Here is a 14129-nt window from a genome sequence, read left to right as displayed (position 1 = left end):
ATCAGTGAACAGCTTGTTGCAGTATTCTCTCCATACTTTGGCGATGCCCGATGCATTTGTGATGATATTTGTTTGGTCATGTTTAATGATCGGAATCTTAGGCATGAACTCTCGTGCTAAGTATTTCACCTTGTCGTACAGTTCTGTGCTGTGATTTTTGGTCGCATGTGCCTCTATTTCTGTACACAGTATCTTAATGTGGTCATTCTTGTCTATTCTACAAGCGTGTTTGATATCACTGTTCATAATTTTCATTAGTCGTCCTTGTTTTTCTGGATCTGTAACTGTGAGCCGGACGTTAAATCTCATTTCAACCAGTGCCAAAGTTTCGTCAGTCATCCATTGTTGTCGCTTCACTACGGTGTTCATCTTTGGGACCTTGCTCGCTGCATATCTGATCCATTCTTCAATTCTTTTCCAAGCCATGTCACAATTTTCCTCTAAGTCAGATGGCCCAGTTGTTCGTAGGGTTTCTTGGAAAGCAATTAGCTCAGGGGGTGCTAAATTTTTCGAGTTTATTTTGACGACTGGTTTGTTCAGTTTGATTCTAAGGTAGGCCCAGAGTAAACGATGATCCGATCCGCATTCGGCACTAGGTTTTGTTTTCACATTACGGGAGGAGGTTCTCCATCTTTTATCGACAAGGATGTAATCAATTTGGTTCCTAAAATGCCTATTCGGGAAGGACCACGTAAAGAGACGACGTTTGTGGTGTTTAAACATAGTATTCGTAATGGAAAGACTATTGTCGGTTGCAAACTGTATCAACCGATTCCCTCATTCATTACGTGCACCCAGTCCATACTGTCCTACAGTTTCTCGCAAGTGGTTGCCCCTCGAGGTGGTTTCTACTTTTGCATTGAAGTCTCCCAAAATGATGCTAATACCTCTTGGTTTAAGTGATGCTATTGTATTCTCCATGTCTGCATAGAAGTCTTCGATCTCTTGGTCTTCTGCAGCGATGGTTGGTAGATATACCTGGATCAGGTGCAGTTTATATTGTAACAGTAAGTACAGTATTTTGACGAGCATGAAACTAGACGCAAGGCGTGTACCGTTTCTGATTGAAGTTCTTACAGAGGAAGAGAGGGTTTCGTGAAATGATTCTTTTGTTAAAATTCTGAATTTACACTGACTGACAGAGCAAATGCAACACCAAGAAGGAGTGGTTCGAAAGGGATGAAAGTTGGGGAAAAAACAGAGACGGCACGGACGAATAATTGATGTTTATTTCAAACCGATATGCAGGTTACACAATGCGCACGGCATCGACTCAGTAGGATGTAGGACCACCGCGAGCGGCGATGCATGCAGAAACACGTCGAGGTACAGAGTCAATAAGAGTGCGGATGGTGTCCTGAGGGATGGTTCTCCATTCTCTGTCAACCATTTGCCACAGTTGGTCGTCCGTACGAGGCTGGGGCAGAGTTTGCAAACGGCGTCCAATGAGATCCCACACGTGTTCGATTGGTGAGAGATCCGGAGAGTACGCTGGCCACGGAAGCATCTGTACACCTCGTAGAGCCTGTTGGGAGATGCGAGCAGTGTGTGGGCGGGCATTATCCTGCTGAAACAGAGCATTGGGCAGCCCCTGAATGTACGGGAGTGCCACCGGCCGCAGCACATGCTGCACGTAGCGGTGGGCATTTAACCTGCCTTGAATACGCACTAGAGGTGACGTGGAATCATACGCAATAGCGCCCCAAACCATGATGCCGCGTTGTCTAGCGGTAGGGCGCCCCACAGTTACTGCCGGATTTGACATTTCTCCACGCCGACGCCACACTCGTCTGCGGTGACTATCACTGACAGAACAGAAGCGTGACTCATCGGAGAACACGACGTTCCGCCATTCCCTCATCCAAGTCGCTCTAGCCCGGCACCATGGCAGGCGTGCACGTCTATGCTGTGGAGTCAATGGTAGTCTTCTGAGTGGACGCCGGGAGTGCAGGCCTCCTTCAACCAATCGACGGGAAATTGTTCTGGTCGATATTGGAACAGCCAGGGTGTCTTGCACATGCTGAAGAATGGCGGTTGACGTGGCGTGCGGGGCTGCCACCGCTTGGCGGCGGATGCGCCGATCCTCGCGTGCTGACGTCACTCGGGCTGCGCCTGGACCCCTCGCACGTGCCACATGTCCCTGCGCCAACCATCTTCGCCACAGGCGCTGCGCCGTGGACACATCCCTATGGGTATCGGCTGCGATTTGACGAAGCGACCAACCTGTCCTTCTCAGCCCGATCACCATACCCCTCGTAAAGTCGTCTGTCTGCTGGAAATGCCTCCGTTGACGGCGGCTTGGCATTCTTAGCTATACACGTGTCCTGTGGCACACGACAACACGTTCTACAATGACTGTCGGCTGAGAAATCACGGTACGAATTGGGCCATTCGCCAACGCCGTGTCCCGTTTATCGTTCGCTACGTGCGCAGCACTTCTAGAAGTCAGTCTACCCTGCAATTGGCATAAAGTTCTGACCACTCCTTCTTGGTGTTGCATTTGCTCTGTCAGTCAGTGTATAAAGAAAGTTGAAAGTTATATCACCTTCATACAGCATATATGCAGGTAAAGGTTCTTTCCTCATCCGGGCTGGTGATGTACTCGAAATCCGGCTGCTCCCCTCGGACTGCCATCAGTCTCCTCTCTGCACCATGGAACCATGATTCCTCCCACGATGGAAATTCTAGAAGTTCTTGAATATCCATACGACATCTAGAAGATCGAGATAACGTAGGAATGTGAGCGTTGAGATTTCGTTGCACGGAGAATGACTTATGACCATACACATTTGTAACTGGGACACGAGAAGAGTTTCTTGATTATACATTAACAGATCAGAATGTTGAATTAAAGAATCACTCGTAATGTAGTGTCGTCAAATGTCAATAAAATTGACAAAAGAAATGTGACACTTGAAATAGTTTGAAATTATCACACGAAATATTTGTTAAGTTTCTGTGCAATATCAACTTAAACACTTGAAAAGAAAAGTCTTTCATTCGTAAACCGGTTTGGTTCATTAACTTCAAATTAAATGGATCCTACTCCTTCATAGTTCGTAGTTTATTATACGAAAATACACTGTCTATTATAAACACACAGTTCAAATGCACAGTTCACTACTTGTCATGAATACACAGTCTAATTCCACGGTTCATTATTGATTGTAAATGCGCATCCAATATCTACCACGAATGCACAGTTCAGATACGTAATTCACAGTCTGTCATTTAACACACAGTTCAATGTCTATGAAGAACGCACAGTCCTAATACGTAGTTCATAAATTGAAATTAATTTAGAACTGTAGATTAAATGCGTAGTGCGCAGACTGAAATTAATCACAGTTCAATGTATACTATGAATGTCTACAAGATATTCCAAAATCACACGACTTCTATAAGTCCGATGACACAGCCATAATTTGAAATTAATCCATTAATCAGTTACTTGTCACAGTCTGAGAAATTCTAAGTTTGAAAGCACAAAATTATTTCTATTATTTGACAAGGTGAATATCGTTCACAATCCATCACTGTTCGAACTGTTTCATCAACCTTGAATTACAAGCACTTGAAAGAAATGTAAGTTTGAAACATTTGTTCAACTAATAAACCACTTGAAAATCTATGACAAACACGGTTTAAACCACTCTTAATTGAGACTAGATTCTATCACTCGTGAATCACAGAAAATTTTACAAGTCCAAGTTTAAGTCTGAGACTCGGCGAAATAAGACTATCACTGTGAATCGCTGAAATATTTCTGAGTTCGAACTCGGGACTGTGGAGTTGAACTCGGCGAAATGAGACTATCACTCGCGTAGTGTTGCGGTCCCCACGAGCCGACCGACGGGTTCGACTGTGGTATAGCAGATCCGCGTTCACACACACACACTGATCTGCCTAGCGAAGCGGCTTTCCATTTATAATCAAATCGAGCAATAATCTGGCTTTACATTTCGCTTAATAACTCCGTTGTCTCTCGTAGGATTTCTACCAAACTTTGTAGAAACGAAGGTAGAATATGTGGCTACACGATGATTTTATTGATTTTATCCAACTATTAGTGGAAGAAAAGTTATTAATCGAAGAACATTTCGATTGTTCCATGCTGACGTAGGCTCTCTGTGTCACGGGGAGGCAGGCTGTGACGTCAACCCGCTCAACGTCACACGCACCAGCTGCTCGCTGTCTCTGGCTGTCGTCTGCTGTTGAGCCGGCGTGCAGAGCGAAGTTTTAGCAAATAGCTTAATATGATAATAGTGGAAACTCCTGCGAGAAACTGGCGACACCGCTTCTGCGTGCCATCTAGCAGTTCGAGAGGCTAACTACTCTTGCTACTGCTGTCAGCTGTGTATGCCAGAAGTGTCTTATTTGTACTTCAGATAGTTTTGTGCTTGTTATGTATAACGATTTTGGAAATGGCTGGAAGAGGAGTTACTTGTGCTATGTATGGGTGTTTTCATTACAGAAGACAAAGTGACCGCAAGCCATTTTACAGATTTGCTAACAAGAAAGTGCTGTGAGTATAGGCCTACCTGTTAATGTTTACATGCCGGTATTTTTTCTATGTATGAGAACATACTTTCTTTAAAATATTGTTATGATTAAACCTATGCATTTAATCGATTTTTAGGTGTACTCAGTGGGTGAAGAGCAGAAGGCCAGATTTAGATGAAAGGTACGAGGGTATGTTTAGCCACTAGGGTCCTCAGCCATTCTGTAGCTTCTGGAATGCTAGTTCATGTGTCATTCAATTCTTTGCAATCAAGTGCTGCAAACACTGCAGAGTTTATAGAAATGTGTGATACTTTGATATTTTTAATTCTTCAAGTCTCAGTAGCCCCAAAGAGTACAGGAGACCCTTAAGCAATGACTCAGGGCATATGAAAAAGCTGGATGAAATTTATGATTTCTAAAACAACTCAAAGTTTTGAATAACCGCAAAGGCAACTCTCCCTGTATTCAGGGTTGGATAGACAATATTTCTGCACTGAAACTATTGTGGTCTGAATTATATAGTGATTATGGTTTTCATTATTTGCCAGCAAGGAGACTCACACGGGATTGCATTGAAAACATTTTTTTCCATCATCACAGCAAGAAGAGGTAACAATGTAACCCCATATGCAACAAAATTTCGCAGTACCATAAGGAGTGTTATGATAAATCAATTGCTCTGTGCTTCTGATGACAGCAATTGTGAATCTGATGTTGCAGACTTTCTATTGACTTATAATGATGTGATGAAGTGCAATTTTGATGCTAATGTCTCTCGACAGTGTGAGTTAAGTGATCAAGTAATTGATTATGACCATGATATAATACAGAAAAATGCAGACAATTATGTCATGGGCTGGGAATGTAGCAAATTTCCCCATGCTGAGTGTAGGGATGTATTGTCATCTTATGATAATGATTATAGCATGGGAAACTTGTACATAGAAATGAAAAAGTATGACAATTCTAATATTATGTTTCCGAATATTTGTGGGGGAAAGTTAGATGCAAAAATATCAAGAACATTTGAAGATAGTTTTTTTAAGTTTTTGTGAGAAAGCAAAGATGGGATTAGAAGAAAATTAAATGACAGGTTTTTGTCATTGAATGACTGTAGTGTAGGCTTATGTAACAGCTGTGTAAAATTACTGACTGACAAGTATTTCAAAGTCATTATAAAGGCCTATGTGAATAGAACCAGTGACTCAACAGTGAAAAATATTGCCTGTAAAGGTACCAAGTTTAAAAAGATATTGCATGTGTGATTTTCTCTTGAAGACTGTAGGCCCTTGTCATAACATGACGATCTAATGTTTTAATTTGATAATAAATTTGTTTTATTCTTATCACTGGTTCATTCAGATCAACATCCACCTTTTTCCTTCCCTATATTATGTTACAAGAACGACGCAATCGTCTTAAAATCTGTATTTCGTTGGGTTGGAAGTCGAAATGTGTAGTGTTTGAATAGCGCGTTATGTTAGTGTTCACTGCGAGCCGCTAGATGGCAACACTACGTGCTGTCGCCCCTGCTCTACGTGATAAGTGAGGAGAGTTTCCACTATAATCATATTAAGCTATTTGGCTTTAGTTATAATTGCGGGTACTTAGATCTGTACCGCTGTTCCCGGTACATCATGGTTTGGTGTTGAGAGTGAGAGTCAGTATTCTTTCATTGATAGGTCTGTATTCCTCAACATATTGGGATATCCGCCAATCAACAAGAAACGCGACACCATTCTGACCTGTATCATTTGCTACGGCGATATATATTACATGGTCATCTGTTTCAAAATGCCCACATCCTTTCCAGTGAGTTTCTGACAGTCCACAAATGTCGATTTGATGTTTCTTTAGATCTCTTTCTACAATGCGAAGTTTTCCCGTCTGAAGTAATCCTCTCACATTCCATGCAGCTATTGCTTTACCTTTGCGAATTTGGTCTGCATTTGGTCGATCAGTAGATTTACCGTGCGAGGCCTGCACGTCCGGTCGCACATTTCACATCGTTCAGCCCGGACCCAAATTGACGCCGATCACTACTTAGGTCGCGCAGCATACTAATATTCATTTCTTGACTCTGCATGATGCCCAAAAACTTTTAATTAATTACTTCAAATTGGTTTTAACGTCAGCTAAAACTCGATAGGACTGGAATAAATTTCTATTGGTGCCATTAGAAAAACCCCAAACTGAAGGACATGTTTATCCACGGTACCGAGGCATAACCTTAGGATCCTGTATTCGGAAGGTTTTCCTGCGTATAATTCTCAGCCGCCTACTATGGTGTCTGGAATATTATTTATTGACTAAATATCAATTTGCTTTTATTAATGGAAGAAGTGCCTTTGAATCTATAAACATTTTCTTGACGGATCTCACTTTAGCTCGATTTCGAAACATGGTACTATTGCCGTTTTTCAGACATTAAGTAGGCATATGATAATGTTAATATTCATGTATTACTCCAAAAATTGACGGACATGCAATTTCCTATCGCTTTTATAACTATACTAGGGCAGCTTTTATACTATCGATGCCTACACATTAAATCATCGTGGCAGCCTCCTAACATTCGATATAGTTCCAAGGGATTACCTCAAGGTGATGTACTAAGTGGTATATTGTTTGCATTATACCTAAAAGGTCTAGAAACACTTGTCACTCGAGATGCCCGGAAACTTACGTATGCTGATGATATTCTAATATACGTTTCTAAAAGTACACTATTGGAGGCTAGACAAAACATCTCTCTAGCACTAGACAATGCCAATAATTGGTTCAATGACCATGGATTCGAAGTTTCGCAGGGTAAGAGTGCTGCCATGGTATTCACCAACATACGAAGTTATGATCACTCTCCACTACAAAGTAGTAATTTAGTTATTCCGATCCGAACAACCTATAAATATCTAGGTATATATTCAGATAACAAGTTAACTCGGAAATATCATTTTGAATCCCCACAATGTCAAACAACTAACTTTTTAAACATTATCAAAGCCATTGTAAGGAGGAACTGGGGGGGTGGACCCAGTCACGGCTTTGACAATCTATAAGAATACCATACGATCTAGGTTAGTTAGATTATGGATGTTTCTTCTTTAACACGGCATCTGCCACCCTTGTACATAAATTAGCGTTGCGGCTTTGCATTGGTGCATTGAAATCAACCCACACCAACGCGTTGCTGGTTGAAACTGGTGAAATGGCGTTGTTCCTACGGAGAAAGTTCCTAGGAAACAACTTTTTAATAAGAAAAATCTCGCTTACCTCCTATTTGTTATTTTCTAAACTACAACTCCTCTCGGAATATTTTGAAAAATACCCTAATACCATATTAAACCACCTGAACTCTTAACAGCCTTTGAACACATTAGAGCTTATAACAATCAAGTAATTAAATGTCCATCCCTACCTAATTATTCTTTCCCATACTCTTTGTCATTTTATAAACCACAACTTATCATATCGCAATTTGGATTTAATTCCAAACAAAGCACAGAATCTTCTCATATTATTTCTTTTCCCTTCCCAGTATGCGTATTTCTTCACCAGGAAGCATTAAGCATTTACACAGATGGTTCTCGAAATGCTCAAGGCGTGGAGCAGCTCTCCTGTAAGTTCACAAGCTTCTATCTTCACTGCTGAAGCATTCGCCATTAGACAGGCCCTATTATATGCCAAACATCACGCTATATCCAAAGCCATCTTATTTTCTGATTCACAAAGTGTTATAAAATGCATACAATCCACTCAAAGTACAAGTTAGTGGTATGTCCTCAATATTAAAAAACTATTATTTAACCTCGAACAAAACCGTCAGGATGTAACTTTGGTCTGGATTCCAGGCTTTTCTAATATTGCTGGCAATTTTAAAGCTGATTTGCTCGCCAAAGATGCTGCCTTAGGAAATGGATTAAACTTTCACATCGCTATTCCCGCTACCAATATTCAACCTCTCATAAAACATGCACTTTGTCAGGAATGGCAGGATGACCGGAAAGGATCTGTCGGCATGAAAGCTAGTTTTTATTTCAATATCCAGCCTTCTATATGTTTACGGCCATGGTTTGCTAATGGGAAATACACGCGTAGGCATGTCACCACTATCATTAGCCTTCGTTTTAACCATGTACTCACACCCGCCTATAAATTTAAATTTCATTTCAATAACTCACCGCTATGTAGTTATGGGAACGCTATAGGAGATGTTAATCACATTATCCTCCAATGTGAGACATTGAAATCACAACGAAACCTTCTATTCCAACAATTACTAGAACAACAGGTTGCCTTTCCCACATGTGTCTCTTGCCTAGTATCCAGTCCCATACCGCAAATTGTTCTGACTATAACGAACTACTTAAATCAATGTAACATCTGTCTCTGACTGCTCCTCCACAATTGGAATTACTAAATATGATGTATCCAATTCTCCTAATTTCAACATACATTTTGGCGATAATAATCAACCCTCGTTCTCTATGCATGGAATTAACATTTTCACAATAAGAAAATAGTGACTAAAGTTATCAAGCGAGTGTACATTTGGTGACTGGGTAAATTGCCGTGTGCAGCGCCCAATAATGCATGAGAAGAAGAAGGAGAAGAAGAAGAATAAGAAGAAGAAGAAGAAGAAGAAGCTGGCCGGATAATGGTCGATGGCGCGTGACAACTTTCGTTGGCTTATAAAAGTAAACATACCTTTTTGGGCAGGCTAGGTAGGCGCGTGGCATTGATAATGAACACATCCCCCAGTCTCGAGTAGAGAGGTTGAGGAATATCGTGAAGTTTCTGATCCTGCATCTAATTTAAATGTAGGACAGGAAGAAATTGTGAATACGGATCTACCTTCGTCAAAAAGCCTTCTGAATACCTCTGTGTTTAACAATACCACCCCTCCTAACTCTAATAATTCACCTTCTAATAACACTAACACCAAGTGTGACTCATATACCTACCCAGGTCCGTATATCGTATTGTCCAAATAACGTTGCTAACTTGCACCGAATGGCACTAGGTAGACTTATGTATGAAAGCAAATTACCAGTACACTCTATCTAGCCCAAAGGTAGAAACAGAATACAGCTTACTTTTCAATCTGCTATGCATGCCAATACATTTTTGCAAAGCACTTTTCTTGCATCACATAAGCTACAATCATTCATAACGCATTCAAACATTTTTCGTATTGGAATCATTAGAGGTGTTGATAAAGATCTTGCAGAAGCTGACATATTAGCTCTAATCAAAAGTGAAATAAAGGTACACTTGGTACAGAGACTAAATCGCAAGACCCTACAAGATGGCAGAGTAGTATACGTGCCTACGGGATCAGTGAAAATTGTTTTTTGTGGTAAACACCTCCCAAAATATGTCTCTATAATCCAAGTGATAGTAGAGGCTAATCCCTTCATTTTTATCCGATTATTTGTGCTAAATGCCAAAGATATGGCCACACTATACATAACTGCCAGTCTTCCTCATTTCGATGTCGTAACTGTGCCTTGAACCACGCCACAGTTGACTGTACGTCTAATGTGCTACAATGTTTACATTGCAACCTCAATCATGTCACGGGTTCTACCGAGTGCGCGGTACATAAGCGACAAGTAGACATTAAGAATTTAATGTGTTTAGAGAATATCTCATTTTCTGAGACTGCTTCCCGTTTGCATCCCCCGCAGATTGCTCCAAATGATACTCTTCAGAATTTCCCTCCCCTCCCTGTACATACATCTACAATTTACGTTGAAGCTCCGAGGAAGCGGAAGTTTACTCAAGTTATTGTTAAGGATTTGCCTCCCAAATCAACCCCAGGATATGATAGAATCGGACATTTAAACCTTCTTCAGTCATATCATCTACCCAGGCAAGTACAGGGTCAGAATCAGCAAGGTCCCATTTATCCTGCTCAGCCTCTCCCATCTACGTCTAGACAACTCATACCCCTGCAACCGGCACAACAAACCGTTGTGCCAGTTTCCCCCAATGCACAAAAGGGACAGATTCCGTTCAGTCGATCTTGTTACAACTTACACACTTAAGTAAGGATATGCCCAGTATTGCACCTATAACTGGCCAATTGAATCAATACATACAGCTACTGTTCGCTCTAGACTATGAGAATTCTAATATGGAATGCTAGGGTCTGTAAAATAAATATCATGAATTGCAAATCTAACTCCAAGAATCAGCAATATACATAATAATACTGCAAGCCACTTGGCTTGCACCCGACTAGCCTATAGGCTCTGTTTTCAATGTAGCTCCTGCTGCTACTGCGCCTCTAATTGCATTACGACTGTCTTTTGTCAGACCTACTCTCAGTGTTTTATGTGCGTACTTCTTTTGTTCACATGTCAAAACATCATACGATACGGGTTTCGGTTATGAAGGCGACATTAATAACACACTCTTCAGGTATTTTCACATATTCCTTGATACATCCTTCAATGTAATACCTCCTATTGTTGTTCTCCCATCCCCAAAATGACCTCATTTAATTTTGTTCTTCCCAAATGTTGATCCGGTACTGTTCGCCTGGTAGTAAGTCGCCAAGATAAATCACTTCGGCGTGAAGATTAGACCCTTGTGTCCCTGTATTTTTTCCTATGTTTATTTACCCGTCTGACTATGTGTTATTTATTAGTATGATTAGAGGTTATCGGGTCGTAGTCAATTATGCATAGCAGCATCAATATTACATGGTACTAATAAGGTATCCGTTAGACTTCTTTTCGCAAGACGTTCACATATATTGGCAAATACGAACATTTTTTTGTACTGTGCTTCTATATACCATCGTCTATTATGGTTACTCATGTTGAGAATTGAATAACTTTTAAAGGTATTGGGACTGGGTGAAAACAAAAGAGCCCATTCAAATTTCAAGAAGAAGAAGAAGAACGCATCTCTCTCTTCTAGAAGGATTTTAAGGTACAATTCATATACATTTCTTCGCGAAGTTGTGTGTTATATATTGGAGTGCCTACACTAGGGTGCTACCGAAATTTGATCTGCAATCTGTTCTGTTAGGCCAGAATTTACACCTGAAATTTTGTCTGAAAGTTTGTCATTGAGTGCCTGCATAATGATCATTAGGTTAGAACACATTTTGGTTATATTTAACTCGACTTCTGTCTCCGAATTTTTGTCGATTTCGATGAAAATCTTTTCGGAATCGTCTCCTTTTTCAGCGAGATCTTCCTGTAACCACGTCTGGAGCAATATCTTCTTCCCGTTCGTCGGGAGATTTTTCTTGGTGAGTTCGTCCTTGAGTTGTTTCACCGACATATTTACTTGCATTTCGCGCTACACTAGTGTTCTCTCGTACATTCTTACGCCCTGCTTAAACCTTAACTCCAACTAAACAGTAACTCGTCTTTACCATCTTTATATATGTGCCCGGCCAGGCTTCTAAAAAGATACATTTTCTCATAAATTGTAGAGTGCTTAAGGTTCATATATATTATACAGAATAATCTACAGAGTTCTCGTCTACCCAGTACCATTCTGGATGTTACAGTGTGTTTCACAATTCTGTAGGGGATTACAAATCATATGTACAGGTAATAATCATTATATACAGGTTCTTGCATTAACTAAGCTCATATAAATATCTATACATAACAAATGTTTCATGACATAACCTCACAAATAATGTGATCTTGAACTAATAATGATACAAATAAGTGTACGTACATCACAAGTAATAATAATAATAATAATAATAATAATAATAATAATAATAATAATAATAATAATAATAATAATAATTCGAGTTCGATACTTGAAAAATTTTCCCATGGGTGAAAGAAAATTTTTTTCAAGTTATATCAGTTCATCACACTTGCATCACTAGTAACATTTCTCTGTAGCCCTGTACCCTCGGTCTCTACACAATAATTGTTCACGTTTTTCATGAATCTCGGAATCATTATCACTGCTATGTTCATCAGAATAATTTTCTGGATCTCTACTGGAAAATTTACTATCACCACTACTTTCTAGCGTACTACAATTTCACATTTGTTTCAAGCTTGTGGTACTTCTTTACGACAAGTACACGACATGATGATAACACAAACATAAATAATCTCTAACCGCAATGCGATGTTTATAAACTAGGTCTGTTTGCGAAATACATACAGGAAAGAGTGTCAACAAGATGCTGAGAGCTTGCTGAATCATGGGAATGCCCCGTGGTTTCACGAGAACCTTCGATATTTGATATTTCCTTCAACGCACTTCTAATTACCACGTATGCCACGAGCGCTTTGGAAATTTCAGCACGACAGGCGAGTCTCAAATGTTAGGAATATCATAGGGTTAACTATAAACATACAAATGAAGGGTGGTATTTAAGATGTTTGTATGAGAATGGAAGTATCATAAATTCACAATTCTGCACATGCGGTACTTGTTTACAACAAGTGTGCCACACGGTGCACTACAAGTTACCATTGTTGCAGACCAGTTTATCTAGAATGTAAATCAGCTATGGAATGTGTCAACATTTCCTATAGCTAAAAAATATATAAATGTTCGCTTTCACAACACCTGATTGGAATCACCTCATTTTACAGTACTAAATGTTTGTGCAATCAACTTAAAATATAAATACAATTTGTTAATGCAAGTGAAAAATTATTTCAGAGGAGTGATTCAAGTCATACGTCAAGTATATCGAGGCCGTTGACAGCATCCAGCGTAACCAGACCATTGACGCCTCTCAAAGCTCCGGTGTCGACACCGACGAAGTCTGGACAGTGGAAAGCAAAATGATTGCCTATGGTGAGGAAGGACGAGGTAGACGCACAACTCGACTGAACCAATTTGTTTCCCCTTTCAAGAAGGCATGTCCCGGTAAATAATTTGAGATATGATGGTAGTTTTCATCAGTATTCCTAAATTTGTCTTTCATAATTATGGTTATTCATGTGCACAGCACATTTTAAAATGTTTGAAGTTATTTCAGATTTTCTAATATTGATAAAAATGCTACTTCATACACCAGAACTAGATCCTGCGTGTCTGGATGGACTCCAGACACTTCAAGTACCATGTGAGCTGCTGTTGTGTTTGGCAGTGGTTCTGTCTGATCGTGAATTCACTTCATTCCAATGTTCTACTGTACTTGTTTTAGAACCAAAGTGGAGGTGAGCTCTAAATACCTGGTAGTGGCGGTACATTATTACAAATTAGAAGGCAATAAATATACAGTTTTACAAAATCAGTTAAGCTGGTCATTGAAGGAAAACATTTCATTACCTCAGTAGAAATCAACATTTATTATGTAATAACAATGAATGATGACATTTTTACTTCGTTGGAGTGTGTTTGTTTAGCAACTGACTCCTGAAGATTTGTGTCTGCAATTCCTATGGAGCTTGTTAACCGTGGATCAACAGCGGAATGTCAAGGCAGAAAGAAATTCATTCGACACTCCATGTCAGGGATTGTTAGCCTGTTGAAGGCTCTGTTACGGTGCTGGTCAGTCTTGCTCTCTCTCATCTTCACCCTTCAGACCACTTTGCATCCTTTCTTCCCCTCAGTCCTTCCAGAAGATTCTTAATTCCGTGACCCCGCCTCCGATCCTACTTCACTACAGTTTGATTCAC

General features: G+C 40.1%; 1 protein-coding gene across 3 annotated transcripts in view; it reads left to right on the top strand.

Moving 5' to 3' along the window:
• LOC136879210 (uncharacterized) overlaps nt 1-13926 on the top strand; it is a 1250431-nt gene extending 1236505 nt beyond the window's left edge. For all 3 annotated transcript variants that reach the window (XM_067153008.2, XM_067153007.2, XM_068228965.1), the window contains one exon: nt 13165-13926. In XM_067153008.2, coding sequence (XP_067009109.2) covers nt 13165-13293 — 129 coding nt within the window. In that variant the 3' untranslated portion in view covers nt 13294-13926. The remainder of the gene's footprint in view (nt 1-13164) is intronic.
• Nucleotides 13927-14129: the final 203 nt, after the last annotated feature.

The sequence above is a fragment of the Anabrus simplex genome, chromosome 8 (genome assembly GCF_040414725.1).
Source record: "Anabrus simplex isolate iqAnaSimp1 chromosome 8, ASM4041472v1, whole genome shotgun sequence".
Taxonomy (NCBI): domain Eukaryota; kingdom Metazoa; phylum Arthropoda; class Insecta; order Orthoptera; family Tettigoniidae; genus Anabrus; species Anabrus simplex.
Note: the sequence above shows the minus strand (reverse complement) of the source record. Positions and strands in the feature narration are given on the sequence as shown.